At 37.5% G+C, this 17,488-nt stretch overlaps 1 protein-coding gene across 2 annotated transcripts in view; it reads left to right on the top strand.

The window, feature by feature from the left end:
* The window catches only part of PDE4D (phosphodiesterase 4D), a 366,332-nt gene that overhangs the window by 333,594 nt on the left and 15,250 nt on the right, over positions 1–17,488 (top strand). For both annotated transcript variants that reach the window (XM_086770099.1, XM_086770101.1), the window contains exon 7: positions 14,382–14,475. In XM_086770099.1, coding sequence (XP_086626225.1) covers positions 14,382–14,475 — 94 coding nt within the window. The remainder of the gene's footprint in view (positions 1–14,381; positions 14,476–17,488) is intronic.

The raw sequence follows: 17,488 nt of genomic DNA, 5'->3' as shown, positions 1-17,488 counted from the left end.
GGCCCCCTTTAGGTTCTGGAAGGCTGCTACAAGGTCTCCCTGGAGCCTTCTCTTCTCCAGACTGAGCAACTCCAACTCTCTCAGCCTGTGCTCATAGGAGAGGTGCTCCAGCCCTCTGACCATCTTCATCATGACACCCTGATCCACTTTTCTGCCGTAGCTTTTTTTTGTAATTTATATGATTTTTAACAGCATTGCATTAAGAGGAAAATAAATATATAGCAGATTATTGCAAACAGCAAAATATTTGTTGAAATTAAACTCAGTTTACTGCAAGGTTGGTTTTTTTAGAAACCATTATATGCATACTATAATCTGTCATTATGTAGAGGAATTTCTGCGAGAAAACTGTAGGTGAATATTCCACCTTAAAGATGGCTAGTGGTCCCCAGAACGTGTGTTGAACTAGGGTGTAATTTGTGTTACTTGTGCAGTTGCTCAGGAATGTCTAATGAAAATACTGCAATTGTAGAGCATGCCTGTAAACCCCTGCTCTGGTATGGTTGAAAATTAGTGGATCACATTGTGAGATTACTGATCTGAAAAAAAAAGTGTACTATTTTCCTGTATATTTATAGCTAATGCTTATATTATCGCTAGAGGGCAGTAAATACAAACACTGAATTATATATTTTACTAGAAAGTCCTTTTTTTTAAAAAAAAAAAATTGTTTTAGATTAATAAAGAAGCCTAATTCTTTATTAAACAACTTAGCTCCTGGCTTTTAATACATATTTCCCCTTAAAATAGTTCAGAAGAGCGTTGTCATCTCAGTCTGTTCAGCAACATAAAATTCTCATATTTGGTGCCTGAGAATTGTATATTGCCCAATAAAAGATCTGTAAAGTGATACAGATTAGGCTATTCCATCATGTTTAATGAATGTAATTCTGACAAGCAGAAAGCTGCCAAAAAAAAGCCTTTCTAAAGCAGCATAATTATGCTACAGTTATGATCATTATAGCTGAGACTCCTTCAGAAAAGTTAGGAATTCATTCCAATTACAGCCATCGGTTCTCAGCCACCAGTGGAGTTCATCTGTTCTTGATGTTGGCATAAAACTAACTTTGTCTCCAGTCTTGCTGCTCACTTGGTGTGTGGTGGCTGATTCCTGCAGCCAGAACAACTCATATTTATGATTTTTTTTTTTAATTAAGTTCTACATTTTCTTTCCTCCTAGTCAAGGAGTCTTAGGTGGAACCCAGAGAAGTTTGGTGAGGCTGGTTCATTCAGCATAGTTTCCTTGTCCCTCGCTGCCCTGCTGCTTCCTCTAGACCAGTTCTGGGGTTTGGCTTGGTTGAGTCCATCCACATGGCCTTGCTTGCTGGGTGAAATGACCATCCTTTGCTGCTGTGGTCTCCCAGCACTGAGCAGGCTTTCCATTTTGCGATGAGGTTTTCTGCTCGGATGCGTGCCAACATAAATGCCAGATGGAGCTGGCTAATGCTGTGAAAACAGTTGTGTGTTTGTGACCAGTAGGAGCTGGATTTGACATGCGTGATTATTGCATGGTATTTGGAGGTCAATGTAAAAATGTGTTTTGATATTTGCAGACAGGCTTCTCATTTGGCTCATGAGATGTGTTCAGACTATCTACTTCTGTTTGTAATGCGTATGACCTTGGAAACTAAAATCTGCTATTATGTTTAGCTGTCTTCCTCTTTTTTTTACTTTTTGCTGCTTACTAGACAATATGCACTACATCCAGCACACTTACATTCAGGATTGATCCTCAGATATCTCTTTGAAGGCCCCTAGTGCAGCTTTATAGTCAATCCAGAGGTTGCAGTTGAGAGTTAAAATGCACTGTTCTCTTGCCCTTAAGGCTAAGCACGTTTCTGCTGGGCCAGAAACGTATTACTCATTACTGACCTGTGGATTCAAAGATCAAGACTGTAAGTCTTCTAGGGACACTTCAAAAGTACAGCAACTGAAGCAACAAAGTGGCCCTTCAGCCTTCTTCCTGTCCTTTTACTCAAGCCTGAAACATTGCCATCTTGCTTTCCTGTTGACTGAACCTTTGTGAATCTTTGCTTACTAACAAGAGCCAGAAAGGAGAACATATTTTATTTCAGAGGATCAAAATTTCTCCCGGGCTGTTGAGGATGTAAGTGTCTTTTGTTGTCAGTAATGTGTTTCTGTATCTGAAGCCCTGTCCTGTTTCTTGGGAAAAATGAGCTTTCCTTGAATTTATTGCATTCCACAGGTCCAATCTGTATGTTCTACAGTTCTTTACAGGGTATAGATCCTTCTGGCAAGTTGTGGTCATCAATATGACACATAAATAAGAGGATTAAAACTTCATAAATACTGATGAAAACCAAGTGCCTTTGTACACACTTGGAAAGATTTTAAAAAGAGCAACCTAATAATTAAAATCTTCACATTCTTTGTGGAATCATAGAATCATATAATGGTTGGAGTTGGAAAGGACCTTAAAGATCATCTAGTTCCAACCCCCCTGGCCTGGGCAGAGACACCTTCCACTAGAATGGATCACTCAAAGTCCCATCCAACCTGGCCTTGAACACTTCAAGGGATGGGGCATCCACCGCTTCTCTGGGCAACCTGTTCCAGTGCCTCACCCTCCTCACAGCAAATAATTTCTTCCTAATACCTAATCTAAACCTACCCTCTTCCAGTTTAAAGCCATTACCCCTTGTCATCTCACTAGACACCTTTGTCAAAAGTCTATCTGCAGCTTTCTTCTAGGCCCCCTTTGGGTACTGGAAGACCATAAGCTCTCCCTGGAGCCTTCTCTTCTCCATATTGAACAATTGTGACTCTCTTCAGCCTGTCTTCATAGGAGAGATGCTCCAGCCATCCAGTCATCTTCATGTCCCTACTCTGGACTCGCTTCAACAGGTCCATGTCCTTCTTATGTTGGGGGCTCCAGAGCTGGACGCAGTACTCCAGGTGGGGCTCTCAGCAGAGCGGGAGAATCACCTCCTTTGACCTGCTGGCCACGCTTCCCCCGATCCAGCCGCGGATACAGTTGGCTTTCTGGGCTATAGGCACACATTGCCAACTTGTGTTGAGCTTCTCATCCACCAGCACTTCCAACTCCTTCTCCTTAGAGCTGCTCTCGATCCATTCTCTGCCCAGCCTGTATTTGTGCTTGGGATTGCCCCAACCCATTTGCAGGATGTACGCAGTATTCCATCACAGGAATTACTGGAGTAGGTGTGTTTAGAGTCTCTCTGTTTTTATTTAGCATCACAGAAGGTGCAGATTTTTGGGGGTCACAGTACTGCTGCGAGATGTCCTGTTGTAACTGTAAGCTCTTTAGGATTTCTGTTTTCTTCAATGTAGTCCACCATTTTGTACTCATGGACTATATTCCTTATTGTTGGGTATCTTTGCAGTTAAATTTCTTGAACTGTAGTTCGCATGAGTGGTGTCAACATACTAAACAAGTGAGGCTGCTGCTAGTGACTTACACATCCTCATAGTTTATAGCTTATCTTCTCCCCACCTCCTAATTTCCCTCTTCTCTGGAAGTTTTCACACTGTGAAAATCTTTGTAGTAGTGATGATTTAATTCCAGATCACCAATGAGGAAATAGAATACTATTAAATCATCTCAGGTCATGCAGAGCGTGACTTAAAGCTGTCCCGTTAGATGAAGGCAGCCTGTAATGGGTCTGTAATCAGCTGCTTCTCCCCTCTCAACGTTGGGAGTGCTGTCACAGAATATTGCACACTATCAAATGCCCTGCAACAATCCAAGAATATTACATGTTCAAAGACATAAAATGATATTGACTGGCATTAATAACATTCCTGTATCTTAGTTCTTTATGTAGCAAATACTTAGAATATGTCTATTTCAGCTTTTCCAATTTTTTTTTAGACAGGACTGATGTTTTGTAAAGTCGCCTGAAGTTATCCAGCTATCCTGTTTGGAAATTTTAATTGGCACAAAATTAACATTTTTGCAGTCTTTCAAAATTTACTAAAGCTGAACATCACAGCTCCTGGGATCTCTGCCACCTCTTTTTATGACTCCTGTGGACAAAGTTGTCTAGGCTTGTTCATTGAATAATGGCTAACATTTCCTGTGGGTATTAATGGACTTCATAATCTTTCTGCCTTTCAAGGTCATTGTCTTGGTTCTTTCAAAACACACAACAGTGCTCACTAAAAACTTCCCTTTTTTTGTGAATTATTTTATGACTCGGTTACTGTCATTTCAAAGTATGCCTTTCCCATTTCCATATTCTTTTCTTAATTGGAACCATTGTAGAAAAATGTCATTATTCCCTTCTTCCCCCATGTTTCACCTTCATGGATTTATGTGTGTATGAAGAAAAAAGAATTTGCCTTTCATGTTGCTGGATTTCCAATTATCTCTATTTTTCTTATCTTGAATTACTACTCTAGGTAGGTAGTTGTGTGTGGCAGCTATTTGCCATGCACTCATCTATTCATCATAACCTCCTCTAAAGCTAATTATTCACTCATTCCAAGCGGGGAATTGAGGATGAAAGTCAGCCAAAATGATTACTGTAAATCAGTGCTGGTGTGAATTTCCCAACTATAAATTTCTAAGGTTACACTTTTACATGTAGCCAAAGTCAGAGGGCATGCTTTCTGAGTCAGTGAAGTCATGCTAGTAAATACATCACAGCAGGTGGTAGTTTTATGAGCTTGAGCCTCTCTGTCTTGGAAAAATCATACACATCAGTAATAAGCTGTCAATGTCAGGTGTAATTTCCTATTATCAATGTAGTTAATAAGCAACTAAAACAAATTGTTGTTTTTTATATATATATATATATGTTGGAGGAATTTTTTTTTTCATGGTTTTACATCAAAGTTATCTAGGGAATAGCTCTATAAATACCATCCTTCAATAACCTACAGTTTAGTAACTTGTATGGATGTGTCTTAGTCTCCTATATTGGTGGGGAATAAAAAAAATAAAGGGAGATTTTTTTTTTAATACATGCTGAAAAACTAGCATAATTTATATAGTAGCCATTTTAAATACTCCTTGTCTGAAACAACTTCTCTGCTTTTGGGGACAGTTGTTAAGAAGATGTAAGGAGGAACCAGCCTTTAGTAATAAAGTAGGAGAAGTGATTTTAAAACTTGGCTTTCCAATATCTGTTTGTACTACTTATTGCAACCGAGCTTTCATACTCACATGCTCCACTTCTTCTGTAGCCAGGCTGTTATTTTATCATTTTCTAAGTCATGATTGAAAGTGCCTTCTGAAGGGAGGCAGCATATTTTCAGTTCTCAGTGTTGATGCTGGGTAGGTGGCAGCAGTGCTCTCTTGCGGGTGATCAGAGAACAGCACAACGGAGATGTAGACAAGCTTTATATTCAGCATTACAAATCTGAGCTGGAAGAACCAGGACAAATCTTTTCAAGAAATACTTTTTAGGCTATTCTAATGTTGTGCTAAGTCTCTAATAACCCAGATCTGTTTAAAAAACTTACTTGTTTTACATTCCTCTACCTATATAGATCCAGGACAGATATAATTGTGTATTTCATACAGAAAAAAATGCATCATTGACATATTCATTTGCGTATTTTTATTTTACCTATTTTAAGGAAGACAATATGCTTTCCACGTGAAAATACTTAAGTGCTGGATGATCTGTTGACTGCATCCAGTTGTCACATCGCTATGTATTTCTCTCCTGTAAGCAAGAAATTTGTTAATGTCATGTTCTGTCCGATTGATTTTTGCAGATTCAATTCTTTCTCAAGCACTTAGTGTTGCTGACATTGCTGTGTAGCATCACCCAGAGAAGTAGAAACCATTTCAGCCAGAACCGCCCTTAGGACTGTTGTTGGTCAGCATCTTCCAGTGAATCAGCAGTGTGGGCTTAGGCTGAACACTATATCTCATTCAGCCTGTCCTTAGACGTTTGCCCATTGTCGTATTGGGAAACTCTCCCTTCTTTTGATAAAAGGAAGACTCAGAAATTTGCCGCAGTAGTGCATATGCCTTGCACAGAGTGGTGCCAGTTAATGCATTTCTCCTTTTAAGTTTTAGTCTCTGAGTGGCAGATGGTGGGATATTTTATTTAATGCTCTGAGTCAGCTCACTGACACATTCCACTTTCAATTAATCCCTTTTTTTCTATTATGTATAGCTGTAATTGATTATATTAATCTACCAAGGCAGAAAGAGCAAAAGTGAGAATTTGAGACTCTTATTATCTCACTTCTGACTTCTCCATGGAAACTTAACATTTACTGGGAATTGTAAGGCTCACAACTTGCTTTGTCTTAATAATAACTTCTATCTCTTAAAATAAAAAAGCAGTAGAAACTGACGGATTGGCCCAATGGTGTAATTCAATCAGTTTTTAATCTAGATGGCATAAAAGCCAAAAACACTTTTGTTGTTACAGTACATCACAGACTGCTCAGGAAATCTGATGGCTCTCTTTCTATTGTTCTTTATTCACGAAAACCTCAAAATATACTTTCCTTCCATATGAAAAATTAAAAGCACTAGGCAATCCACATGAATATACAGAATACTAATTTTAACTGCCTGGATGGCACATCCATTGAAGAGAGCTGGTAAATGCTACTGAAATGAGGAGACCTTAACCCAATTATTTTTGAATGGCGTGTGAATGCTGCAGGCGCAGATGCCATTATTAAATGGCATTTGCCGTGAAAAAAAAAAAAGAAATACCCCATGCCCTGGAGAGGCCCTGGCGAATGGGAAATTACTGTACATGGTGTCACCAGCCCCTCGGATTTATATCTTTTAGGGTGACATGCTATTGGCTGCTGGTTAGACTCTATGGGAGGGATCAGTGGCACTGTTTGTGGCTTCCACTTCAGGTCCTTATTTGGTAGCTGTTGATAGAGCAAGTCCTTCCAGCAGCTGAGCATCTTGACATACATTATTCATTAAGTCTTGGTGTTCAGGAAATATGCATATCCATAGCTCTTCAGATATCTCTTCAGCTCATACAATATGTCTCTTCAGTGTTGCCTCTGAGTGCCTGGAGTTTTACAAATGGCATTTATACAATCAGAAGACCGCGCGGTTGGATTTCATTTCAGTGTGCCTCCTGTGCATGCAGTTACTCAGAACCTGAAGATCAGCAAAAAGAATTAGGAGAGAAAAGAAGGAATCTTCCTTCCTGGAAGTCTTTTGCAGTATCAGATAGGAAAGAACTGATTAGCTGAGGCTGGCAGCATATAAAAAAAAATCAAAAATGCCTGAGGCAAACTATTTACTCTCAGTTTCTTGGGGCTACATAAAGGTAGGATTTTGTTTCACCTTTTAAGAACCTTCATTTGTGGTGCATGATTGCATGATCGCTGGATAGCATGAGTATTTGTGGGTGATATGACTGAGTAATATGAATATAAAGTAAAAAATCAGAAAAGCAAGCCTTTGTTCAGCATTGAGAATGAACTGCACAGTATACAGCTTTGCTTAGAAACTGTGCTGGGACTTTAGTGGATTATCAGACCAGTCTAAAGCCAAAGAAATTCAGAAGATATTTGTGTTCTTAAAAAAAAAGACTGCTACAAAACTGTGTTTCTAGACATTAAAAGGTCTAAAAAAAACCAAAACCTCAAAACTGAGATACCATACAATAGGGGAGAGCATGGGTAAAGAGGCTGAGGATAGTGCGTGAATGCATGACTTGTACTGTTTCTAATAGCTGAAGAAATGTGAAATTATCAACAGTATGTTCCGGCAGCATTTTTTGGTAGCCTCCCTCTGTGTGTGTGACAGCTTATTGATTAAAACACTGGAAATTGTCATCTTCTAGTATTGATCTACATTATTATGTAGAGCAGCTTTGAACTAGCTTGTACTGCAATATTGCTAGAAAATTGAATTAAATAAGCTTTTATCTCTTTTATGGAAAAGTTTTTCACCAAGAAATTAAATCAATATGCCTGTCAACATACAGAACTGAAATTGCCTTAATACAAAACCATGTTTGAGCTTTGTTTTAGCCCTGCTTATGTGTTTGTGCTTAAAAAAAAAAAAATGATGTTGCCTTTTTAATTATCAAACGTGTAAAAAAGGAAAAAGAAACATCCCCCAATGCTTGACGTACAATAACCGTTCCAAATAATCCTGTTTTAAAGAAAATACTGACTACTCCTGAACTAAATAGTGCAAGTGTTGAATTAAATGACTAAAAATAATACAAGCATTATATTCCCACACAACTGAATCTCTTACGGTTGCTTATATTAATACTTACTTTTATCAAAGATTTTTTTTTTTTTTAAATAGGAATGTAAAATTCTCATTAGGTCACTGTGTCCAATTAGGTCTTTTCAACCATTCTCTGCTAATGCAGAATAGTTACAATATCTGCTCAAGGATTTTAATCAGTCATCTGTGAAGAAATTGGATCCCATTATGCTAGCAAGGTGGATTCCCTTCTCGTTTACCAAAAAATAAAATGAAATTACTTTCCATTCAGCTAAAAGTGAGGTATTTGTTGTAATTTGAAGTATTTATTGCATTCCAGGCAGCTGCTGTCATGTTCCTACTTGCTAAATACGAAAAATGCGATCACCAGTCTTCAAAAATTGTTCACTCGTACTGTTTAGCCTTTAAAATTGATAGATATTTTGCTAATTGAAGTTCAGCAGAGAGTATGGCAGCTGTAATTGATTACACATGAAAAAAAAAAGTCCTCTGTGTGGACAGTGTCCTGTACTATCTATAGACAATTATTTTAGTTAAGAAGCTAAATAGTACTTGAACACAATTTTAGTACAGTGCTTTTTGAGTTCATAGTATACACATTATAGGAAAAATACGAAGAGAAGCAAAGAAAATCTACTTTTTATGACATTCAAAACAATGATTTAGCGTATTTATGAAATTCTAAGGAAGAATGAAACATGTTAATCGCAGGGATGATTATGTATGTTTACATCCATTACTATACATACAATTTCTGTAATTTCTGTATGCTTCAGGCTGTACTTTAGTATCTTCTGTTAATTATATTTTGGAGAATGGTTGTCACGTGGAGTATTTACCCTTGGCTTTTGTTGAGTATCTTTCCTTGAAACAATAAGCACCACTATCACAACGCCAGGCTTAGAGATATGTATGTCACTATAGCTTATGTATAAAAACCGGTGCATGACCTTGGTATTAATTAAGCACCTGGGCTTCCAGCCCAAATCTTTAGTTATTAAGAATGCTGTTTACATACTAAGAATGCCACTGAAATCAAATATAGTTTTGCATTGATAAGCAGTATAAACAGAAGCCTTACATTAATTTGTAAGGTGGGCCTATTTTAAGTTCCTTGTCTAGTTTTTGTAGAATATAAGACTTCTGAAATCTGGTAAAATAGTATAGTTTATTATTTTTTGAGTTACAAATGTCTTTTTAAAATAATATTGATAGATAATTTCAGAACAAAATATAGCCATGCAAGTTTAGTGTTCCAGGTATTGAATGCATGTTTCATGGATGTATTCTGGTCATACAAACTTTTAGAAATGTTACCTAGAAAAGAGGCAGCTAGAAAGGTTGAAAATGGGATCTGTTTCTGTGTGAGTCTGGGAGCCTGTGCAATGAAAGGCTCCAGGGACTCTTGAGCATTTTGGTTCCAGCCTCCACTGGGCTTGGAGCTTGATTAACACTCAAATTGAAGAACGGGCAGGATGGAGCTTCTGGTCCGTAGACTACCTTCTAGCCCTAGCTTCGCCTTCTGGTGCCAAGGTTTGTAGTGGAGGCAGCCTCTTTATGATCCTTGAGATGCAGGAGACATCTTGTTCAGGAGCAGAAAGCCTGGATGGAAGAGGCACTACCACCACAGGGCATCTACACCAAGGGTGATTCTGCATGTTTCCTCTCCCACACTGCAGGCTGCATATTCACTTTTATTGAGCCAAGAACTTTACGCAAAAAATGTAAAATGTTCTCAAGTGTAATCAATAAACCCCATATATATTAAGTATATATCCCAAACTTTTTCATGGCATGAATTTACTCTAGTTGCATCTTCTCCATGTCTTTGTAGTTGAACTTGAAGTTTCTTTCTAGTGTAGATGCAAAGTCTTCCCAAACTTATATTAGTGCTTCAGTTGCCATCTAGGAACATGGTTACCACAAAAGTTTGTCTAAATTTTTCTATGTACCTTTCCTGACATCAGAAAAATAGCCTATTTTTCCCTGAAAACCTCATGTATATTTATCCTAAGTTAACAGCAGTAACATATGCACACATTGGACTTCATCCCAGAAGAACTTAAACTACCAAACTCTATCCATCATTTGTAACCTATTCTTTGGAGGTGACCACTATTTAGGAAACTCTTCTTGTCTCATCAGTGTTTTCATGTTTATTCCCATATATTAGAGTTCTCCTTCTACCAGACTTCCTTGGTTTTTAAAGGGAGGTAAAACTGCACGTGTACTTTTGTCACTTTGGGAGATTTTTAATGTTACTTGAATATTGTTCCTATGTTTGTGTTGTGGGTTTCCCGACATGCTGAGAGTAAAATAAAAACTTTAAAATCAATAGAAACAAATTAAATGAAAAAAATCTGCTTAAGAAAATATTTTTAGGATTTTTTTCAGGCAATACTTCACTTCTCTATTTCTGTGACATCAGTATTCAGCAGTGGAGAACCGTATAATTGGCTTAGTGGACATTTTATAGCCTGTCCATTTCATGGGGGAATTTCGTAGACTGTAGTCAGGGGCTGTGATATTTCAAAGGGATATACATATATGTTCATTTTTCCAATCTAACAATGCCTAGTCTTAATGTGGGAAGATCTTTCTTTCTGAGGAAGAATACAATGTATGCCAAAAACCTCTGCTTCCTCCCAAGGCTGACAGTATCATAATTAAAGTGTATGTTGTAAGTGTTTATTAGCAGTAAGAATTTTGATGCATTATGATTTATTTTCTTCAACTAGGAAAGTGTATAGCATTCAGATTTTTAAAATTCTTACTTAAAATACTATTTTTAACATTTACTATTCGTGACAGACTGATTTCATGTCTTTTGACTAGTTTTGAATAACTAAATGTTATTTCTGAGAGGACAAATTATGAGATTGCGGACACTCTAGCCAAGGTTCAGGCACTTTGGAGGTGTCTGCTGGATGACTGAAACGGTGTTGACACACAGATTTAAGAGAAACTTCTCTGATTTGCAGTAAGATCTTCTGGGAGCCATATCAGAGTTAAGACAGTTTAGTTATAAAGTAATAGTGCAGGGATGCGTAAATATGTGGAAAACTGATGCTCCTTGAAGCAGCAGGCATGTATGGGTGTACTTGGGCCCAAGTAAAATCTTTTACAAATAGGTGAAAATAAAGAAAAAGTAGGGGCTTTGGAATGTTCTGTTGTTTTTTTTTTTCTTAGAATTTGTTTTTTTCCCACAAAGGACAAGTTATTCAGAAGATTAAGTAACATACAGATATACTGAAACAGAGTATAGTCAACAAAAATGTCTGAACATCACAATCACTGTTCATCTCTCTTGGCATGTTTTTATGTTCTCAGAGCGCATTATTGTTCTGCATCAGCAACTGAGTCTGCATATGGTCTTCAGCTTCTTCTGTTTCAGTGTGGATGACGGTCATAAGGCTTTGTCTAATAATTAGAAAATGAAAACAGTTCTCTAAACTGCTTAGTCCAGATGTTTTCAAAATGAATGTCAATTAAAGTCTTGTGGCTGTGGCGTCAGCAACATGTGAAAGACTGAGGAAATCACAGTGCCACAGTTCTTCAAAGCTAAAAACTTCTCCCATTGAATTTGCTTTTAAGCAGGAGGGCCTTGCAGAAGCTAGGAGACTTGTTTTACTGTACACCCATGTTCAGCAGCAAAACAGGCTGTTTTTCAGGTTTCATGCTGGGGGTTGAGCTTTTATGTTCTAGTGACTTATGGGGTGATGGGAGGTGAGAAGATAAGGCTTTGCATCAGACTAGTGGGGAGCATAGCATCATAAAAGTCTGTTGTGTGCCTTCCGTTTGTTGTGGACATCCATACAGTAAATAATTAGTTAGAAATTCTTAAGAACATATACCCCATAAGTTCCACAAGATTGTTCCCAGTATGCAATAACAAACCTTATCCCTACCTACTCCCCACAATTAAATTTATGATTTGGAGGGGAAAAAAAAAAAGTCCTTCCAATTTATTGTGTCAGGTAGCTGCAGAAAAAGCATCATGTAAACAAACACCAATTCATTCTCCTTTCAAAGCTATGAAATTTTTAAGGAGTGTTCCTGAAGAGTGTGTACCAGTTGTGGCTAGATTGTCTTTTTCCAAAGTGCAGAACATGACCCAGTAGTGTTGCTCTGCAGCAAAAACAGCATCACAAAGTTGGAAATCATCTAAAAGAGTTTACTAGGAAACAGCTAGACAGATCAGGTCCTGATTAGTTGGGTTTCGGTGAACAAGCTGCATTAGACTGAGAAGGAGAGAATGGCAATGGATGTAACGATTACAGGCTGGAATTTAGCGCGATTTTGTCAACTTCTGGTATTTTATTAAGATTCCTATATACGATATTTAATTTAAAGTTTCTGGATACCATCTGGAGACAAGCCATTCTAAAAGGTCTTCAGTTTTTGCCTTACATAGTTCAGTTTCAGACCTTCTTGGGTACGGAAGAAAAAGCATGCAAGTGTGACTTAAGTGTGTGTTAAAAGCTTAAAGAAAGGCTTTTAAAAATACAGTTAGGATTTTTAGACCAGTCACTTTATTGCCTGGCAAGCTTGACTTGTTTTTTAAACATTTGACATTGGTGACAAACATCAGACGACTACAGAGATTGAAACTGGTTTCGTGCAGAATGAATAGTCCTGTAGTTCATAGTGTGTGTAACTGTATTAGAACTGTAGTACGGTTCTGATTTTCAGAAATGTGTGGAGCACTTGCTAGCACACAGCTACATCAGAGATCAAAGCTGAGCCTTTGGCTCGTGACTAAAGTAGGATTCAGTCTTTGTAGCAGGAACTTCCTGAGCTGATGGCATATCAAGATGGCAGGGAAATGCAGTGGCTAATGGTTAGAGTGTTAAACTAAAAGTAATTTTCATTTAGCACACTGTGAGAAATACAGTAATTAGTGACTTAGAAAGACATTGTGAAGAAAAAAACACCTTTCACTCTTCAGGGCCTCTTTGAAGAAAGGACTTTGATTCCAGTGGGATGGAAAGGAAGTGGTTAATGTTTAGTCTAGAGCTTTATCTCATATAGCATAATAAATTACCAGTTTTGAACACAGGGGAATGTTTACAGGGATATATACTAAGAGTAGCTGTTGCTTGATTTGATAAATAGTCAACTGGGTGAACATGGCAAAAGATTATTCTGAAAATGGCACAAATTATTTGTCTTTGTTAAGAGAAAAGATAACTGAGAAATCTTAACAGCAAAATGAAAGGATGGCACAATGGGATGAAAAATTCAGTAGTGACAGATGGATGCTAATTTACATTGGCAAGAGTTTGAATTGCTAATAAATATTACTGAATTCTATTTGTTGATAATATCAGGTCAGAGCTATAGTCAATGAAAATGCATGTAAGGTAACTGAGCAGGATTATGCAATTAACCTTGTTCAATACAGTGCCCCAGATACATTTAACCCTGGAGTTTAGAAGGAATCAAGAAAGGCTCAATGATGAGTACCTAATCAATTACATATTTTGTGGAATGTTAATATCCACTTCTATCTTACCGAGTGCCTACAGTGAATTGCTAACTTGAAGGGAAAAGGAAGGTTTTACCGTGGATGTTTCATACAGATACTGACAATTTTCTAAGACTCTGGAATGGTCAAGTCACTGGGCTGATCCAGTATAATAATTATAAGTCAAAGACAACATAACTTAGCTCTGTTCATTTTGGTGTGTAGGAAATCAGTAAGATACTTTGATTTTCACCAGTGCTGTCAAATATCCTTGAGTAGATTAAGGATGAGAGGTAAGATAAAATTGAAATATTACAAAATTAATTTCAAAAAATGCACAAATAGATTAATTTACAAATATGATAAGAAAACCCTAGTAGAGATGGGTTCATATGTATTTGTATTTTCTCTGCAAGTTAAAAGCAAAAAATTGAAAAGACAGCAGTATTAATTTTTTCTTGTGTATACATGTGTCTTATCATTTTTAGTTACTAGTATGACCTTGTGCCTTAGTAAGTGAATCACTATGCAGTATTTTATGAGGTTAAGAGTTATATTGTCCAACCCATGAATAAGTTAGTAGGGTAGAGCAGTGTTGTATGTGATTTGTGCTTTTCTACTTGTCTTAATTTAGTGCATATTCTTAATGTCATGTCCTTTCCTCAATTAGAAATTAACTAACTTCTTGTTCTAACTCAATTATGTCTTGTTTGCTAACTTTATGCTTTTTATTTTTGTTTTGTTTTCCAGTTTAAAAGAATGCTCAACCGGGAGCTAACCCACCTGTCTGAAATGAGCAGGTCAGGCAATCAGGTCTCAGAATATATATCAAACACATTCTTAGGTAAGAATATGATGGGAGTTAACTTCTGTCTTTCGTTTTTTTTTCTCTCTCTCTCTCTCGGCTGTGATAAAGCTTAAAAGCAAGTAGCTTTCCACATTAATTTCTGTTTTCAGAACCTGTATGTTTAGTCTCTCATTGTTCAATGTTTGAGCAGAGAGATCATGTTAGATCCATTTTGTCACAGCTCATTTAGTTTGTATATGTGGTTTCCTTGTGTGTGTAATTACAGATAAATATTCATATACATGTTTTTATGTAACGTTACAACTCCTATATTGCTACCATATTAAGAAATGACTATATAATGAATTAATTATATATAAAAAATAATTTTTCCACTCTGTTTCCCATATGAAAGTTACCACAAAGAGATGCAGTGTGCTGGAGGCACGCAAGCACAAGTAACCTTATAAAATCTTATTGCACACAGTTCTGATGCTTTGGTATTCCGTGCCCGCACATGAGCGGGTGGTTGAATGTGACTAAATCAACATCTGAACAGACTGCTGCCAGGAGAATTTGTGTGGCTCAAGAGCTTGGGATGTGAGCATTAAAAAAAGCCCAGCAGAATATTACTAAGAGTATGGTTCCTCCTCTCTGGCTTTGCAGAATTAAGTATATATTTTTGCTAAAACTGGTGAAAATGAATAAAACTTGGTTCCATACTGTTGATTTTGAACATGAAGATAAAGATAATATACAAATCTCAAACATGTTTTCGGCAAGACATCATTGGTTCTTAAAGACTGTGTGTATAATGGGAGGCACAGCTGAACACATCTAAACTCAGATAACATGTAAAGAGTGCCAGTGACATGTAGAATAGTTTGGATTCTAAGGGACCTTTAAAGGCCATCTAGTCCAACCCCCCTCCAAGGACCAGGGACATCTCCAACCAGATCAGGTTGCTCAGAGCCCTGTTAAGATACATCTTGTTTTATTTGTGTGAGATACCATAGCTGATGCTTTTTGTGGGTTTGTGGTTTTGGTTTTTTTTCTTTTTTTTTTTTTTTTTTGAAAGAGTCACCATATCCTAAATGGATCACTTAATGTGTCTGTTCAGTCTACCTATGATTGCAGGAGCATGCCTGAGCGCTGCTGCACATCAGGGTTTCAGACAATAAGAAAGGGATGAGCCTCTGTCATGGAGAAGCAATATTGCACAGCTTCAGGAGCCCTGGAAGTCACAGTGAACAGTTGCCTGACAAGATGATCCACTTAAGCTGAAGAGACTGAGATAACAGTTTCTGCTTGCTTTTACTTGAAAACTTAAGGCTCATTTTGACAGAGTAAGGAAGTGCATCTGTCAGCCTTTGACAGGAGGCCTCAGTCTTGAGCAGAAAGAGGACTGTAAAGGCAATGATTTCTGAGTTACCGAGCCATGGGTGCAGTTCTGTGGCTGCATTTCAAGGATACTTGAAATTGTAGGTGCAAGAGGAATACAATGAGGAAAACACCTCATCTACAGAATCATTGCTTAAACAGTATTTTCAAAATATTCAGTCTAAGTGTATAGGTTCTGAGGAACAATGTAAAGAGGGAAAACATTCTCCCTATAGAAAATTTTAATGAATCTAGTTAGTTAATTTTTTTTAATACATGATCTGTCTCTGGAACATCTACAGACTTTCTCACAATTGAAAGTTAGGGAAATGTCATGAGAAAACAAGTTTTTCTGTTCTTCAAAAAAAAAGGACTGTTAAAGTAGGGCTATATAACATGTATGAAGTTATTCATAATGACAAGTACATTCCTCCTGCAAGAATTAAGGCTTCTCGATAATAATATGCCAGGTTTGTATTTTTCAGTGTCATTAGCTTGTTTTCCTATGAATGTAGAATATAAGAGAACCTGCCAATGAGCATAGCACAACCAAGGTCAAAATGGCAAGCTGTCTTTTCTGAATGTTCAGATGGGCGCAGGATCCTTTGCCCTGTATGCTAGCCGTTACAAAAGCAGAGGCAGTCCCGTGGAATTCCTCCAGAGATCTAAAGTCTTTCAGACAGACACTTCCTTTCACTTGAGTTAATCTGACAGCTCTGCTTACGAACCTTCCTTTGATGAGTCTAAACTTTGTGCATATGACTGAAACCATAAACATCAAAGCATGAACACGAGTCACTGCTCCTCATCTGTTGTCGGTTTGCACCAGTCAAGAGCTGCAGCTCTCCTCCTCCCCCTTTTCTTGATTGTCTGTATGAGGAGTGTGGTGAAGTATGGAGGGGACAATCAGGGAACTCGGTGCTGCAGGCTAAAGCTTGGTGACATTTCTACAGTCTCTTCTTCACTGTGATTTGTTTGAAATTTGAGGTGTCCAGTAAATGTGGCTGCTGAAGGGTAATTAAAAAAATAAGTGGAGAAAAAGAAAGAAAGTGAAGAAGCAAACACAATAACAATCTGGTAATTAGAAATGGACTTGCTACCCTTGCCTGGTTTCGATGTCTTTATTGAAAATTACTATTGCAGGAAGGAAAAAATTGATATACATGGTAAAGAGCCCAAATTTTCTTTTATTTTTTTATATTTCTTTTGTTCCAAAGTGGTTTTTTTTTAATCATGGTTTTTGCTAGGCTCCTATGTTAGAAACATCTGTTTTGAATTTTCCTAGTTTTGCTGAAAGATTCCTTGAGGACCAGAAAAGGTGCACGTACATTACAGCAAAGAAGAGATAATTTGAAGGGAGTCATTAAAATTCTATATTGAAATATAGTATGAATGAAAAGAACAAAAATTAATACAAATTCTTAGCAGTTTTGGCAGGAGAGGCCTTTCTTGCAACAGCTTGGGTTTCTTAGGGAACCACAGATGCCTGCAGTGCTCCACACTCCCATACAGTTTCTGCAGCGGTCAGCTGGCAATTGCCTAAATACACTTTACACTCAGGATAATCCTTGTCGAAGTTTTGCTGGCGCATACGTTGATGAGGTGTATGAAGTGATGCCACTGATACTGCTACAGAGGCAAAACCCCACTGCAAAATGTTGGAGGTCAGCAAAAAAATCTTTTTGTTGAT

This window comes from Chlamydotis macqueenii, chromosome Z (genome assembly GCF_036417535.1).
Source record: "Chlamydotis macqueenii isolate bChlMac1 chromosome Z, bChlMac1.mat, whole genome shotgun sequence".
Classification (NCBI taxonomy): domain Eukaryota; kingdom Metazoa; phylum Chordata; class Aves; order Otidiformes; family Otididae; genus Chlamydotis; species Chlamydotis macqueenii.
The sequence above is the reverse complement of the archived record's forward strand: the minus strand, read 5'-3'. Positions and strand labels throughout refer to the sequence as shown.